The following is a 17,806-nucleotide window of genomic DNA, read 5'->3' as shown; positions in this document are numbered from 1 at the left end:
GGGAATGGCTGTACCGTATGAGAATCTGAAAGTGAATGCAGAAAATAATCTCCTCCAATCACAATCCAAACTCTGCTGTCGGGTCTGTCGTAACTTACGAAAAAATTCGCAAAGTAGTGCAAAATGTTACGATAAAATTAATTGCTTGCTAAAATCTTCAAAGGAAAGCGTACATCAAGTTTTGTATTTGACCTGTTGGAGGTCGCTTTTCGAGCACTTGCTGTTTCATTAAAAAGTTTGGTCACGTGACTCAGCCTCACCCGGGCGACAGTGGTTGTTTGGGAGAATGGCAGCAAAATAGAAGCGCTGCGCCGTTGTGTTGTTTCAACCTTTCAACCGCCATGGCCATCTAATACAGGCTTTACTGTCGTGGCGAATCTTAGATTTGCGATCTTTGTGTTTGTGTGAAAAGGAAGAAGAAGGAGATATTCACCATGAGCCACGTTCACGACGGGTTAGTGTGTGAAACGATCTTTAACGGCACCAATATCTGACATTGGGTGAAGCTCTGAAGGCAGCATCGATTCTTATCGGGCTGCGACTTGAATTATGCAGATTAATTTCACTTGTACCTGGGGGGATTTTCACAAGAACGAACGTTTCTCGCGCTTTTTTACGCAATTTTAGCCCGTTCTGAAGCTGTAGATCTTTGCCAGAATTGTGCACAGTCCTGAAATCACAATCAAAATTAATTGTCGGTGGTGTGTATTATTGGTAGTTCAGTGGTTGTTATCTGTAATGTTGTTTGGTGACACGCGATAATCCATTACACAACAGGCAGGGGATTTAAAAATCGGACAGTGTGTTAATTTGTTTGAAGCTCACTATAATTTCATTGATACTGACACATGTTTCAACCAGTGAAGTATGCTGATGTCAAAATGTGATGAGATGTTTTAATAAAGAAATAATCAGCATGTGTCGGGAACTCTTATATTTATTCAATGTAGTTACGCTTTTTGACCCTAGAGTTAATACAAGATTGCACTTTCTAGCTGTGGAAATCCTTTTTTCAAAACGAGGTAACTGTTTATTTTAATGGAATTTGTCCAGCCAGGTAATTGTTACTATATTAGGAAAGGTTTGCAAACCGGCAGAGCCTGTTCTGATCAAGAGGCTTATCTCATTGCCTTTTCCCAAGCACTATAGCCATGTGTGCATGTTATGGAGTGGTATAGCCCGGTTCCTAGACAATCATAACTGTCTCTACACCACTCTATAAGTTTAGTATTTGTTTACAGGCTTGAATGTAATCTGAATAGTTGTCCGCTACCGTAGCTTATAAGGCACAAGCGCACACGCACTCACACACGCAAAAACCTGGTGTTAAATGGATCTTGACACTGCCAAGACTAATTATTATTAGTTTACAAAGCTTTTTACATCACAAAATCATTTCCGGGCTTCGACCAGTACTCTAGGCCGACAACACCGCAAGAAACTCTACAGTCCAAGACGCAGACACCTTTTGGCTCAAACAAAGCAGCTTAACAGGTAAGACGAATAGGTATTCTACTGTACGTTACCCTACTGCCATCTTTCGGCTTTCAAGATGTTGGTATGGCTGTAAGTCCTTCAGACGACTGACAAGGATGCACCAGTCCTCACGACACCGCGACCATTGCTTGACGTAGTCCTTGATCCTTCCAGTTCGTCTCGGCGGCTAACTGTAGAACCCTGCCAGCTCTCCATGCCATGGTCATGTACATCAAGCCGCAGTTGACTGGTTCAGTTCAGCCTCCATCGATGAAAACCCCCCAGTTGGAACACTGTAAAGTTTATAGTCCATAAATCAACTTGTCTTTAGTTTCTTTCACTCGCACAATAAAAATACTCACTCGTCCAACATATTAAGCTGCATGAGCCAATATAATTATTTACACGTTAATTCCTGTTTTCTAAAGCCAAGAAAACGTTACGTAAAACCCTCACATGTTTAAGCAGTGTAGCACAATAGCTTAGGCCTACACAATAACGTTAAACACAGAAACAGTCACTCTTCTCACATACGACAGCATGACATGAAAATATAACCGGTTTCAAACATACCTCAAAAGAGTGTAAAGCCAACATTTAGTACAGTCGCCGGCCTGGCATGAATATGAAAATGGAAGATATCACGTAGACTGATAGGGAAAGTTCGTCAGTCTTCATCCTTCTTCAGTCAGATACCTAAAACAGGAGCCCGTCTGCTAACGTGTTACGAAAAACATGAGTCGAGCTTGGCTCCTTGACGGCGACTGATTTTACAAAGTCGTTCTTGCTATGACATTGCCAGTGAGCTGTCGTCTGCATCACTTGCACGTGAAAAACCTTGTCAGTTACACAAAGGTTCAACTGCGGTCAACGTGACGGTATGCAGCCTATAGCCCTTTCCAATGTCTGACCATCGCTATAGTCTATTCTATTTACAACAATACCCATTACCAAAAATACGAGTAAACCGCTTCGTAACAGTGCATAAAAATATTCTCAAGTTGTAGTTGTTTGGTAGTGAGAGAGACTCCAATGATATACAAAAGAACCCCAAACAATTGAAGACTTGCTCCCTTTTTAAGACCTTACCTTTTCCTAGTTTTGGTTGATAACCTCTCTACAAGAATCCATCCCTTTTAAAACCTCATGTTCTGTGTGTTTGGTAGATCTTTAAATGGGCTTCCACTTTACCTGCTACACTTCGGACTGTACATTGCAACGCATTTATTTTTCATTTTAGTCAAATATTTTGGTACAAATGACTCCTGGACAGACACAAAATAAATAATTTGATCAATTGAAATGAATGTTAATGACACCATAGCAACAGAATGTTGTGATGTGTTTTGTTACAGGCCGCTGGCCACATACAACAGCCTGATATTAATGACACAATAGTAAAACAAAGAATGTTGTGATGTGTTTTGTTACAGGCCGCTGGCCACATACAACAGCCTGATATTAATGACACAATAGTAAAACAAAGAATGTTGTGATGTGTTTTGTTACAGGCCGCTGGCCACGTACAACAGCCTGAGCGATGACCACCTGTCCGGCTACTTTGCCAACAGTCGCATGCGCCGGCATCTCCGCAAGTCTGGACTGGTCAGTGTGTGTGTGTGGTGTGTGTGTGTGTATGTGAGAGCGAGAGAGAGGGAGTGAGAGTGAGATTTTGTGGCTGTGCGATTGTTTGCGTGTGTTGAATTTTATATGAGCGTGTAGCTGGTTACGTTTGGTCACCAATTACAGTGCTTTACATCATTGTTGTTTACTTGTGTTTGTTGAGAGAGAGAGTGTGTTTGCTCAATTTTGAGTCGAGCTCCATTTGTCTGGGAACCAATGACACACTTCTCAGTTCTGTGCCATAGATTTGTTTTCCCCATTGTTTACTGATAGTGCTTTATGTTCAGACATACCCTTTATATTACATACAGGTCTCTCTGTCAACATACCCTTTATATTACATGCAGGTCTCTGTCAACATACCCTTTATATTACATGCAGGTCTCTCTGTCAACATACCCTTTATATTACATGCAGGTCTCTCTGTCAACATACCCTTTATATTACATGCAGGTCTCTCTGTCAACATACCCTTTATATTACATACAGGTCTCTCTGTCAACATACCCTTTATATTACATACAGGTCTCTCTGTCAACATACCCTTTATATTACCTACAGGTCTCTCTGTCAACATACCCTTTATCTATATATATATACGACTAGTGTCTGTGTATCTGTCTGTGTATCTGTCTGTGTATCTGTCTGTGCGCGATGCACGGCCAAAGTTCTCGATGGATCTGCTTCAAATTTGGTGGGCATATTCAGGTTGACCCGGTACAGGACACAACCTGGTCGATATTTCAACACGTGCTCTCAGCGCGCAGCGCTGAACCGATTTTGGTTCCACCTCAGCTATTTTGGTTCCACCTCAGCTACCCGGGCCCCCATACCGACACACCATAGCCGCTACACCACATCACAACGCCAAAGTTCTCGGTGGATCTTTTTCAAATTTGGACACCGTATTCAGCTACACCCCGGACACAATATCATCGATGAGATATTTCAACACATGCTCTCAGCGCGCAGCGCTGAACTCATTTTCGTTTTTGTGTTCATTTCACCATTATAAGTAACTCTTCCTTATCTTCTCCAGTGTTTGGCGTTTATCTCCCTTCCTTCGTGTGGCTTTCCCGTTCAGTTCTAAGTTACTATTACTATTTTTAGAATGTCACTGCGCTGTCCACTGCGCTGTCCACAACGCTTCCCTTGCACCCGTAAGTTGTTCTTACTGTCAAAGTGAAAAGGTCGAATCAATTTATAACCACGCGAAAAATACACTCTCACCTATCTCTATATATTTATAGATACAGATATGCATATATATATACGGCTTCTCTGTGTGTGTGGGTGTTTGTGTGTGTGTGTGGGCAAAAACCTGTGTATTGTAGAGTTCTGTTTGTGATGTGGTCTAGCGGCTTTTGTCTGTCTGTATGTTCTGGCATGTGAGAAGCCACAGCAGATAATGTAGGGCCAAGAAATAAGCTCTAAAATTCTCAATCCCGTTTGACAGGACTTCGCCTTCAAAGGTGATTGTGGTGAACCGCCACGCTGTCTGTCTCTGTCTCGCGCCGTTCACCCCAAATTCCCGTTTCTGAGTAACTATTTTTAGAATGTCACTGCGCTGTCCAGAACGCTTCCCTTGCACCCGTAAGTTGTTCTTACTGTCAAAGTGAAAAGGTCGAATCAATTTATAGCCACGCGAAAAATACACTCTCACCTATCTCTATATATTTATAGATATACATATACATATATATATATATATACGGCTTCTCTGTGTGTGTGTTTGTGTGTGTGTGTGTGGGCAAAAACCTGTGGATTGTAGAGTTCTGTTTGTGATGGGGTCTAGCGGCTTTTGTCTGTCTGTATGTTCTGGCATTTGAGAAGCCACAACAGATAATATAGGGCTAAGAAATAAGCTCTAAAATTCTCAATCCCGTTTGACAGGACTTCGCCTGCAGAGGTGATTGTGATGAACCGCCACGCTGTCTGTCTCTGTCTCGCAATTCACCCCGGCGAAGCCGGGTATTCCTCTAGTATATATATATACGACTTGTGTCTGTGTGTCTGTGTGTGTGTCTGTGTGTGAGTTCGCGATGCACGGCCAAAGTTCTCGATGGATCTGCTTCAAATTTGGTGGGCATATTCAGGTAGACCCGGGACAGGACACAACCTGGTCGATATTTCAACACGTGCTCTCAGCGCGCAGCGCTGAACCGATTTTGGTTCCACCTCAGCTATTTTGGTTCCACCTCAGCTACCCGGGCCCCCATACCGACACACCAAAGCCAAAGTTCTCGGTGGATCTTTTTCAAATTTGGACACCGTATTCAGCTACACCCCGGACACAATATCATCGATGAGATATTTCAACACGTGCTCTCAGCGCGCAGCGCTGAACCGATTTTGGTTTTTGTGTTCATTTCACCATTATAAGTAACTCTTCCTTATCTTCTCATCTTCTCCAGGTTTTCAGCGTTTACCTCCCTTCCTTCGTATGGTGCACTATAGTATGAGTGGGGCGTCTTCGGATATTCCCGGCGTTCTGTTACTATTTTTAGAAGGTCACCGCAGTGTCCAGAACGTAAATTGGACCCGTAAATTATCCTCACTGTAAAAGTTCAAAGGTCGAATCAATTTATAGCCACGCGAAAAATACACTGTCATCTATCTCTCTATAGATACGGCTTCTCTGTGTTTGTGTGTGTGTGTGTGTGTGTGTCTCTCTCTATGTGAGCAACACCTGGGGATTGTTCAGTTCTGTTTGTGATGTGGTCTGGCGGCTTTTGTGTATTTGTATGTACTGGCCTTCCTTTGAAAAGCCATAACAGTTCAAAAGGGCTTACAGATAAGCTATAAATTGCTCAATCCTGTTTGAGTGGAGTTCGCCTCCAAAGGTGATTAACACGGTTACATTCGTCGACAAGGATGGGACTCGATATGGTCAGGAATGGCATTATGGCCACTGAATCATTTTCGTGCTGTTCCCATTCCACGAATCTGGGAGGGACCTAAGCTTGGCGGGTCCATTGTTCGGACCCTGCGAAGCCGGCGTACGGCTCTAAGTACTTCTTCCCGGCGAAGCCGGCTACCCGGCGAAGCGGGTATTCGTTCTAGTATTACATACAGGTCTCTCTGTCAACATACCCTTTATATTACATACAGGTCTCTCTGTCAACATACCGTACTTTCCGGGTTACAAGGCGCTACAGCGCATAAGGCGCACCCCCTTCTTTTTAAACAAAATTGTAATCCAGTCACCCATTGGGCGCAGGGGGCCGATAGGGCGCACCAAAATTAAAAAAGTATACCGGTAACAAACGGTCGAAAAATGAAAATAAGCCGCACATCAAAAGAAGAATACAGAGTGGAAATATGTGTTCTCTGTGTGTGCGGCAGATCAAAGGCAGGTCCATTGTGATAGCTCGGTTGCCTTGTTTAGACACTGACCTTCTTCCCAGGGGTCAATGACCCAGTTTTTGCTATGAGAGGTGTTTCCCCTGTCATAGATCTGAGAGAGGAAACACTTCCTGCACCGGGGTCAGTGACCGAGTTTAACCATGGGGCGGTCTCTTTGATGTCTTGAGAGGAAACTTGGCCAGGGTAGTACCTAGTAGCTGAAACATGCATTATCACAAGTTGTTTGACTGGTACTCAGGCGGTCTCTTTGATTTTTTTCGTATTTCATACACGGATTAGGCGCTTCGTTATACAAGACGCAGGGGTCAAACTCGAAGAAAAAAGTCGCGCCTTATGACCCGGAAAGTACGGTACCCTTTATATTACATACAGGTCTCTCTGTCAACATACCCTTTATATTACACACAGGTCTCTCTGTCAACATACCCTTTATATTACATACAGGTCTCTCTGTCAACATACCCTTTATATTACATACAGGTCTCTCTGTCAACATACCCTTTATATTACATACAGGTCTCTCTGTCAACATACCCTTTATATTACATACAGTGTGCATGCCGATGTGGCATGCATTCACCTACTTTTTGTTGTAATTACGTTTGCTCAAGCCATTGCACGATGTATAAAGAAGTAAACCGTGTTTTTATTGTGTCACCTTGTTGTGACCCGTTTTGTGGAGCGTTAATATTTTTACGTGAGATTCACGTGCTCCTTGTTCTGTTGTTGTGACCTGTTTTGGTCGGACCGTCACAAACTGCGTCGCAGTTTTAGAACACCGTGAGATTCACGTGCTCTTTTCTGTGTCTTGATTTTGGGGTGAGCCCTGCGAATCTGCGTTGCAAGTTTTAGAATACGTGTGACTCACGTGTTTTTAGCCTTGTGATGTCAGCTAGTTCCTTGGTCTTCTTTCTGTTAAATATACCGTTTTAAGTTTTGAGCATGCACGGAGTGCGTGATCGGTTACTGATTGGTTGTAAAATAGTAGTTTCACCCGATTCTGTCTTAGGAATGTTGTTGGTTGGTCAATCCGGTGACCTTTGACTTTTGAATAACTATTCCATGTTAGGTTTTTGTTTCCATAAATACCACTGCTTGACTCCTGTCTCGTCAGTCGATCTGAGGGTTTTAGGAAGCGTTTGGTTTTGATCTGTAAACGTATGAAGGTTAGCAAGTGAACCAACGGAGTGTTTCTTATGTTTTAACGTCAACGTAATGTTCTTGGAGACAGTTGTTTCTCTAGTGTGAATCGTTTTGTGCCCTTCGTTTGAGAGGCAACACGTTTTTGGTACTGCTGGTCAACCCACACAGCGCATAAGGTAATTTTGTTGTTACTTGTTTGTGTTGTGTTTTGGTCGCCATTTTGTAATGACTTTGTGAGTTGTTTATGTATAACGTGAGTTGAAAGTCTGACTTTTTGTAGTGTTTCTTTATTGTGTGTTCAACTGTTCTTGTGTTGTGAACGTACAGCAATGTTTTGTAGTTGCTAGAAAGTCGCTAATGTTTATAATGATAACTTGTGTTTTCTGTGGTTAACGAAGTTCGAAGTGAAACGTTTTCTCTGACTTTTTCAGCCTTACGTTGAAAGAATTTAGGTAAAAGAAGCTTGCGGTCTGTGGTGATCGTTTGTAAACGGGCTTATTTCTTGTAACGTTATTGAGGGAAAGTGGATGAGTAAATATCTTGTTTGTGACTTTGATTAACGCAGGAACGTTGTCGTTAGACTTTTTTGGTATGACAGTTTGCTTTGTATTCCTGGCCTGATGAGTCAACGTTTTGTATTTTCCTGAAAGTAGCCATTTTGGATTTAAACGTATGTATGCTAAGTTTCTTGAGTATTCTTAGTGCTTATGGTATTGTTGAACGTACGGAACGTAACTCTTTATTGTTGTTGAAGGACTAACCAACGAGTGTTTGGTATTTGTAACTTTCTTGTCTGTTTGTCTTCGCCTGTCTTGTGATTGTTTATTTTTCTTGTTTTTACTTCTTGTGTCTTTTTAATGCATTTGATACTTTTGCCATGTCTAATAATTTGTTTTCTTTTCTCTTTTTCTTTCTGTTCATAAGTTTTTTACCGCAATACGTAGTACTGTAAATATCATATATGCATTACTGATATCTAATATCAGATGTAAAACAAATAAACCAGTACTTTTGCGCGTTATCGCTTGTAACCTGTGTTTGTCATTTCGTATGAACAATATGTAGTACCAGCCTCGCTCACGAAGGCGCGCACATACAGGTCTCTCTGTCAACATACCCTTTATATTACATACAGGTCTCTCTGTCAACATACCCTTTATATTACATACAGGTCTCTCTGTCAACATACCCTTTATATTACATACAGGTCTCTCTGTCAACATACCCTTTATATTACATACAGGTCTCTCTGTCAACATACCCTTTATATTACATACAGGTCTCTCTGTCAACATACCCTTTATATTACATACAGGTCTCTCTGTCAACATACCCTTTATATTACATACAGGTCTCTCTGTCAACATACCCTTTATATTACATACAGGTCTCTCTGTCAACATACCCTTTATATTACATACAGGTCTCTCTGTCAACATACCCTTTATATTACATACAGGTCTCTCTGTCAACATACCCTTTATATTACATACAGGTCTCTCTGTCAACATACCCTTTATATTACATACAGGTCTCTCTGTCAACATACCCTTTATATTACATGCAGGTCTCTGTCAACATACCCTTTATAACTCATATTGCATGCAGGTCTCTCTGTCAACATACCCTTTATAACTCATATTACATGCAGGTCTCTCTGTCAACATACCCTTTATAACTCATATTACATGCAGGTCTCTTTGTCAACATACCCTTTATAACTCATATTACATGCAGGTCTCTCTGTCAACATACCCTTTATAACTCATATTGCATGCAGGTCTCTCTGTCAACATACCCTTTATAACTCATATTACATGCAGGTCTCTTTGTCAACATACCCTTTATAACTCATATTTAATTTACATGCAGGTCTCTCTGTCAACATACCCTTTATAACTCACTAGCGTGAGAGACCCGGCTTCGCCCGGGCTCAGACTGTGTGTGTGTGTGTGTGTGTGTGTGTGTTTTTCTCTCTCTGTCTGTCTCTGTCTGTCTGTCTCTCTGTCTGTCTGTCTGTCTTGTCACATATTGATATTTTAGGACAGAGAGAGCTAGTGTGTGCGTGTGTGAATTCTCAGACATATACAGAAAGCGCGATTGTTGTTTTGAATGATAAGTGTAGATCTATATGCAATCTGTTTCTGTGTGTGACAAGTGCGTGTAATTCTTTCGAGTGTTTTATCTGTACGAGGGCATGAGAATTCTCTTCAGTTTTGCAATCGTGCTGATACGCCGCGGCTTCGTGCTTTGATCTGAATACTCCGGAATATGACGTGAACCTGCTGAGGGATGCAGACGCGGCTTGTGCTTTGATGTGTTGTAGACGAAATGTAGCCGTTTTAGTAGACATGCAGTGATGACATCGAGATTGCTATAATTCTTTTTTCTTTTACGGGGGTAAGGAAGGGGTTTGTGTGGTGGTGATGCCGGGGGGATGATGGGGATGGTGGTTGGGTTGGTGTTGATGATGTAGGGCTAGTGGGAGTGGTAGTTGTGGAGTCGGTGGTGGTGGTGGGAATGGGGGTGGTGGTGGTGGGGGGGTCGGATCTGGGGATTGAAAGGGGGAGGGGGGGGGCAAGTTTACTTTTTTTTTTAGAAGAGCCAAGCCACAACTAAAAGTTTCTCTCTTCGGGGGGGGGGGGGGGGGGGAGGTGGAGGAGGATTGGAGGGCTGGCAGCGCAGCGGCGTCGGCAGCGGCGGTGGTGGTCAGGTGCACATCTTCACAGTCACAGGAGTGCACATGCACGACATCGTCTTCCTGCCCCCTCCCTTCTCGGAGCTTTGGCGATCACAGACAGACACACACACACAGACAGACAGACACTCTCTTTTATTTATATGTATAGATATTACATGCAGGTCTCTCTGTCAACATTTTATTTGAGCGAAACACCGATGATGCTCAGTTTTTTTCCATGTGTATTTAATTTTTTTTTTATAAAACTTGTTTAACTTCTTATAATGCTGATTTATCATATGCTCTGCCTACTGGTACTGAGGACCCCCCCACCCCCCCCCCCTCCCCTTATTAAGGCCCCTGAATATAGAACTACCTCTCTTTTAATAATAATGAACATTTATATAGCGCTTCTCCACAGCTCGAAGCGCTTTACAAGTTCAATTTACAAGTTCAGACCAATTGTTTTTTTCACATTTTCTGTTGATAACTCGTGTACATGAAGCCCGGGCATTGTAAGACCTGGTGTGCTCCGAGTTTCCCCGGGCATTGTAAGACCTGGTGTGCTCCGAGTTTCCCCGGGCATTGTAAGACCTGGTGTGCTCCGAGTTTCCCCGGGCATTGTAAGACCTGGTGTGCTCCGAGTTTCCCCGGGCATTGTAAGACCTGGTGTGCTCCGAGTTTCCCCGGGCATTGTAAGACCTGGTGTGCTCCGAGTTTCCCCGGGCATTGTAAGACCTGGTGTGCTCCGAGTTTCCCCGGGCATTGTAAGACCTGGTGTGCTCCGAGTTTCCCCGGGCATTGTAAGACCTGGTGTGCTCCGAGTTTCCCCGGGCATTGTAAGACCTGGTGTGCTCCGAGTTTCCCCGGGCATTGTAAGACCTGGTGTGCTCCGAGTTTCCCCGGGCATTGTAAGACCTGGTGTGCTCCGAGTTTCCCCGGGCATTGTAAGACCTGGTGTGCTCCGAGTTTCCCCGGGCATTGTAAGACCTGGTGTGCTCCGAGTTTCCCCGGGCATTGTAAGACCTGGTGTGCTCCGAGTTTCCCCGGGCATTGTAAGACCTGGTGTGCTCCGAGTTTCCCCGGGCATTGTAAGACCTGGTGTGCTCCGAGTTTCCCCGGGCATTGTAAGACCTGGTGTGCTCCGAGTTTCCCCGGGCATTGTAAGACCTGGTGTGCTCCGAGTTTCCCCGGGCATTGTAAGACCTGGTGTGCTCCGAGTTTCCCCGGGCATTGTAAGACCTGGTGTGCTCCGAGTTTCCCCGGGCATTGTAAGACCTGGTGTGCTCCGAGTTTCCCCGGGCATTGTAAGACCTGGTGTGCTCCGAGTTTCCCCGGGCATTGTAAGACCTGGTGTGCTCCGAGTTTCCCCGGGCATTGTAAGACCTGGTGTGCTCCGAGTTTCCCCGGGCATTGTAAGACCTGGTGTGCTCCGAGTTTCCCCGGGCATTGTAAGACCTGGTGTGCTCCGAGTTTCCCCGGGCATTGTAAGACCTGGTGTGCTCCGAGTTTCCCCGGGCATTGTAAGACCTGGTGTGCTCCGAGTTTCCCCGGGCATTGTAAGACCTGGTGTGCTCCGAGTTTCCCCGGGCATTGTAAGACCTGGTGTGCTCCGAGTTTCCCCGGGCATTGTAAGACCTGGTGTGCTCCGAGTTTCCCCGGGCATTGTAAGACCTGGTGTGCTCCGAGTTTCCCCGGGCATTGTAAGACCTGGTGTGCTCCGAGTTTCCCCGGGCATTGTAAGACCTGGTGTGCTCCGAGTTTCCCCGGGCATTGTAAGACCTGGTGTGCTCCGAGTTTCCCCGGGCATTGTAAGACCTGGTGTGCTCCGAGTTTCCCCGGGCATTGTAAGACCTGGTGTGCTCCGAGTTTCCCCGGGCATTGTAAGACCTGGTGTGCTCCGAGTTTCCCCGGGCATTGTAAGACCTGGTGTGCTCCGAGTTTCCCCGGGCATTGTAAGACCTGGTGTGCTCCGAGTTTCCCCGGGCATTGTAAGACCTGGTGTGCTCCGAGTTTCCCCGGGCATTGTAAGACCTGGTGTGCTCCGAGTTTCCCCGGGCATTGTAAGACCTGGTGTGCTCCGAGTTTCCCCGGGCATTGTAAGACCTGGTGTGCTCCGAGTTTCCCCGGGCATTGTAAGACCTGGTGTGCTCCGAGTTTCCCCGGGCATTGTAAGACCTGGTGTGCTCCGAGTTTCCCCGGGCATTGTAAGACCTGGTGTGCTCCGAGTTTCCCCGGGCATTGTAAGACCTGGTGTGCTCCGAGTTTCCCCGGGCATTGTAAGACCTGGTGTGCTCCGAGTTTCCCCGGGCATTGTAAGACCTGGTGTGCTCCGAGTTTCCCCGGGCATTGTAAGACCTGGTGTGCTCCGAGTTTCCCCGGGCATTGTAAGACCTGGTGTGCTCCGAGTTTCCCCGGGCATTGTAAGACCTGGTGTGCTCCGAGTTTCCCCGGGCATTGTAAGACCTGGTGTGCTCCGAGTTTCCCCGGGCATTGTAAGACCTGGTGTGCTCCGAGTTTCCCCGGGTCTCAAAAGAGGGGTGCCACTGTACTCGGTGTGTGTCTTCAAATGTTAAGTTTGTAATCAAACTTGTTCAACCTCTTGCTATGCTGATTTATTATATATATGCCATGCCTTCTTTTACATTCAGATCTCCAGGGGCGGGCAGATCGTGTCGGAGTCGACGTACCGACTCAACATGAGTCGCAAGGAGCACAAAAAGCACGTCAAGGATATGCTGGCACAAGCCATCGTTCACAAGACGCTCGACCTCGAGCGGTCCCGTCAGTCCGATATCAAAAAGAAGCTGGAGGAAATTGCCAAGATACAGCTTGTCAGAAGAGTGCGGGTAAGTTTTTTTTTAACATTTTATTTTATGATTCACAAAAGCAATTTGTTTGGTTTTGTGTGTGTGTTTGTGGTGTGTGTGTGGTGTGTATGTGTGTGGTGTTTGTGTGTGGTGTGTGTGTGGTGTTTGTGTGTGGTGTGTGTGTGGTGTCTGTGTGTGGTGTGTATGTGTGTGGTGTGTGTGGAGTGAGTGTGTGTGGTGTGTGTGGAGTAAGTGTGTGTGGTGTGTATGTGTGTGGTGTTTGTGTTTCACGTTGCAGTTTCAGTGTGTAAGTTAATATACATGTCTGTATAATGTTGAAACTCCACATTGTGCAGATGATTTTTATTTTTGTTTTAAATATGGGATTTTATTCTGTTTGATAGTTTTCATTTGTTTGTAGTTGCTACCTACTTGTGTCAGCGCAAGAGCAGATCTTCATATGTTTTATGCAATGAAAAATTGTTCCTAGGGTATCTAAGTTGTGTCATCTATTTTTCGACAGTAATACATTTAAACAATTTGTTTCTGAATGTTTGCATGGCCTCATATAGTTTGCTTGCTACTAGATAAATATTTGAATTGATGTTATTGATGTTGTGATTATAGAATGTCTTAAACTGTGTTTCAAAGATGCTTTGAAATATGTTTTCTGGAAGTAGTAAAATGTTTCTTGGGGAGGGACATGCAGTCTCCAGTGTTGAGAATTGCAAAACTCAGAGCAATATCTTTGGCCCCAGTTTATACGAGCTGTCTGCAATTTTAATTTGTACGTAAAGGGTTGTATGTTGGGTTTTCCCTCTGTTTTCTTTTGTTTGTATGTGAGCTGTATGTGAGCTGTATGTGAGCATGCTGCTTTTTGGGAACAGTTGACTGATACTTGATTCATACTTATGAATTATTTACTGAACACTCCCTGAAACAGAATGAACGCTCTCGGCTGTATGCATATGAGGAGACACTGTTACCGTTGTTGTCGTCGCGGTCCAATCGTACACGCTCCCCCTCCCCACGACATTTGCGCCCAAAACAGGGGTTAAAGCCGCAGAGTTCAGGCAAAGAAGATCGGGTATTGAACAGAATGTCGCTTGTGGATCTGAATGGAGTTTTGTGCGTGGCGTGGTCTAACTCCCTGTGTTGATCTGCACCTAACTGTTCCTTGACACTGTGACAGTGTAAATTAATGCTGATGGCTGTTTGTCTGAATGGTAGTGGTGTCATGACAGTGAAGCGTGCGTTTAATGCTGATGGTTGTTTGTCTGAATGGTAGTGATGTCGATGACAGTGAAGCGTGCGTTTAATGCTGATGGTTGTTTGTCTGAATGGTAGTGATGTCGATGACAGTGAAGCGTGCGTTTAATGCTGATGGCTGTTTGTCTGAATGGTAGTGGTGTCATGACAGTGAAGCGTGCGTTTATAATGCTGATGGCTGTTTGTCTGAATGGTAGTGGTGTCATGACAGTGAAGCGTGCGTTTATAATGCTGATGGCTGTTTGTCTGAATGGTAGTGGTGTCATGACAGTGAAGCGTGTGTTTATAATGCTGATGGCTGTTTGTCTGAATGGTAGTGGTGTCATGACAGTGAAGCGTGCGTTTATAATGCTGATGGCTGTTTGTCTGAATGGTAGTGGTGTCATGACAGTGAAGCGTGCGTTTATAATGCTGATGGCTGTTTGTCTGAATGGTAGTGGTGTCATGACAGTGAAGCGTGCGTTTAATGCTGATGGCTGTTTGTCTGAATGGTAGTGGTGTCATGACAGTGAAGCGTGCGTTTAATGCTGATGGCTGTTTGTCTGAATGGTAGTGGTGTCATGACAGTGAAGCGTGCGTTTAATGCTGATGGCTGTTTGTCTGAATGGTAGTGATGTCGATGACAGTGAAGCGTGCGTTTAATGCTGATGGCTGTTTGTCTGAATGGTAATGGTGTCAAGAGGTACAGTGAAAGCTTGAGGTGTTTTGTCAACGGGTAGTGCCAGAGAGGAGGGAAAATGCAGCTTGCAGGAAACAGTGTCTTGGTTTCAGCAACCAATCAAACTACTCATGTTAAAATTAAAAAGTAGCGTTATTTTCATACAATAAACTGTTCAAGCAATCAAACCTGAGTTTGAACGGTTGACTGAGCGGTTGATGATTTATTTTTCAGCATTTTCACATTGAACAAAATTACAATTATAACGCAAACACGAGAGATGGCTTTTTGGTCACTGATACCTGACTGATCAAAGTGAAGATGTGCAATATTGTGTGGTTGGTAAAGGTGGGGTATATACTGTTGCAAGCCGACCAGTTTTACACAAGTATATGAGTTGAGTGAAGATGTGCAATATTGTGTGGTTGGTAAAGGTGGGGTATACTGTTGCAAGCCGACCAGTTTTACACAAGTATGAGTTGAGTGAAGATGTGCATGCACTCAAAAGAAGCAGACCTGGGAACCCCTGTTTTGCACTTGGAGCATTCTTAAGCAAACTTGGTGTATTTTCAGAAAAATAAACATACTCAACGCAGCATTTGAACATCCATGATTCAAACATGTTTCATGTGCGTTGGCCGCACCATTAATTAAGTTTATCGTCAATACATTTAAAGCAAATGCTTCTTTCAATGTTTACTGACAAAAACTGTAATCAAGTGTTAAAATACTTGATCGGCTTCGGGATGCGCTTCTGAATAAAACTTTTTCCCGTCATATTTCTTTCCACTGACCATGCTACAGGCCTTGTAGACAATTGTGCATACAAAATACGGCAAAATCCTATGGGTTCCCAGGTCTGAAGAAAGTACCATTTTAGAACGTACACTGCAATTTTTCAAGGGGCTTGCATGAGCATTAGGAGTTTCAGAGCAGCCTCAAGAGTTATTTCGGGAGTTGATCTATCTGCTGTGCTGTTGCCTAACTGTTGCACTGTGTTCCTCGATCACTGTTCTGTAACTGTACCAGTTTTGTGACTGTACCAGTTCTGTGACTACCAGTTTTGTGACTGTACCAGTTTTGTGACTGTACCAGTTTTGTGACTGTACCAGTTCTGTGACTGTACCAGTTTTGTGACTGTACCAGTTCTGTGACTGTACCAGTTCTGTGACTGTACTGTTCTGTAACTGTACCAGTTTTGTGACTGTACCAGTTCTGTGACTACCAGTTTTGTGACTGTACCAGTTCTGTGACTGTACCAGTTCTGTGACTGTACCAGTTCTGTGACTGTACCAGTTTTGTGACTGTACCAGTTCTGTGACTACCAGTTTTGTGACTGTACCAGTTCTGTGACTGTACCAGTTCTGTGACTGTACCAGTTCTGTGACTGTACCAGTTTTGTGACTGTACCAGTTCTGTGACTGTACTGTTCTGTGACTGTACCAGTTTTGTGACTGTACCAGTTCTGTGACTGTACCAGTTTTGTGACTGTACTGTTTTGTGACTGTACCAGTTTTGTGACTGTACCAGTTTTGTGACTGTACCAGTTTTGTGACTACCAGTTTTGTGACTGTACCAGTTCTGTGACTACCAGTTTTGTGACTGTACCAGTTTTGTGATTGTACCAGTTTTGTGACTGTACCAGTTTTGTGACTGTACCAGTTTTGTGACTGTACCAGTTCTGTGACTACCAGTTTTGTGACTGTACCAGTTTTGTGACTGTACCAGTTTTGTGACTGTACCAGTTTTGTGACTACCAGTTTTGTGACTGTACCAGTTCTGTGACTGTACCAGTTCTGTGACTGTACCAGTTTTGTGACTGTACCAGTTCTGTGACTACCAGTTTTGTGACTGTACCAGTTTTGTGATTGTACCAGTTCTGTGACTGTACCAGTTTTGTGACTGTACCAGTTCTGTGACTGTACCAGTTTTGTGACTGTACCAGTTCTGTGACTGTACCAGTTTTGTGACTGTACCAGTTCTGTGACTGTACCAGTTTTGTGACTGTACCAGTTCTGTGACTGTACCAGTTTTGTGACTGTACCAGTTTTGTGACTGTACCAGTTCTGTGACTGTACCAGTTTTGTGACTGTACCAGTTCTGTGACTGTACCAGTTCTGTGACTGTACCAGTTCTGTGACTGTACCAGTTCTGTGACTGTACCAGTTCTGTGACTGTACCAGTTCTGTGACTGTACCAGTTCTGTGACTGTACCAGTTTTGTGACTGTACCAGTTTTGTGACTGTACCAGTTCTGTGACTACCAGTTTTGTGACTGTACCAGTTTTGTGACTGTACCAGTTTTGTGACTGTACCAGTTCTGTGACTGTACCAGTTTTGTGAAGTGTGAGCTGGTTGTCTGTTGCACATTGTGAGCTGAGTGCTATTAATAGTGTCAGTCGTACTATTAATAGTGTCAGTCGTGCTATTAATAGTGTCAGTCGTGCTATTAATAGTGTCAGTCGTGCTATTAATGGTGTCAATCGTGCTATTAATCGTGTCAATCATGCTATTAATTGTGTCAATCATGCTATTAATGGTGTCAAACCCTAACCCGATGTTGTACACGCTGTGCGTTCCCTCCACCCAGGCCACGACCGGGCGACGAGGGGATGAAGACATCCTCCCTCTCTTGACGCCCAGGGCAAGCCGACCTGGGTCTAGCCCCGCCTACCAGGAAGGAAAGGGGCGGAGCCGTGGTAGTAAGCACCGCCCCTACAGCGCGCCCCGCGCCAGGGCCGAGTCTAGACTCTCACAAATGTCGGTTGAGGAAGAAGGAGAT

At 44.4% G+C, this 17,806-nt stretch overlaps 1 protein-coding gene across 5 annotated transcripts in view; it reads left to right on the top strand.

The window, feature by feature from the left end:
- Positions 1 to 255: 255 nt before the first annotated feature.
- Positions 256 to 17,806, top strand: part of LOC138980560 (glutamate-rich protein 3-like) — a 79,887-nt gene continuing 62,336 nt past the window's right edge. For 4 of the 5 annotated variants that reach the window (XM_070353442.1, XM_070353443.1, XM_070353446.1 and 1 more), the window contains exons 1-4: positions 256 to 454; positions 2,988 to 3,081; positions 12,940 to 13,137; positions 17,615 to 17,806. In XM_070353442.1, coding sequence (XP_070209543.1) covers positions 435 to 454; positions 2,988 to 3,081; positions 12,940 to 13,137; positions 17,615 to 17,806 — 504 coding nt within the window. In that variant the 5' untranslated portion in view covers positions 256 to 434. The remainder of the gene's footprint in view (positions 455 to 2,987; positions 3,082 to 12,939; positions 13,138 to 17,614) is intronic. The other variant, XM_070353444.1, reaches the window with a different exon arrangement.

This window comes from Littorina saxatilis, linkage group LG11 (genome assembly GCF_037325665.1).
Source record: "Littorina saxatilis isolate snail1 linkage group LG11, US_GU_Lsax_2.0, whole genome shotgun sequence".
Taxonomy (NCBI): domain Eukaryota; kingdom Metazoa; phylum Mollusca; class Gastropoda; order Littorinimorpha; family Littorinidae; genus Littorina; species Littorina saxatilis.
This window is presented reverse-complemented; position numbering and strand designations above follow the sequence as displayed.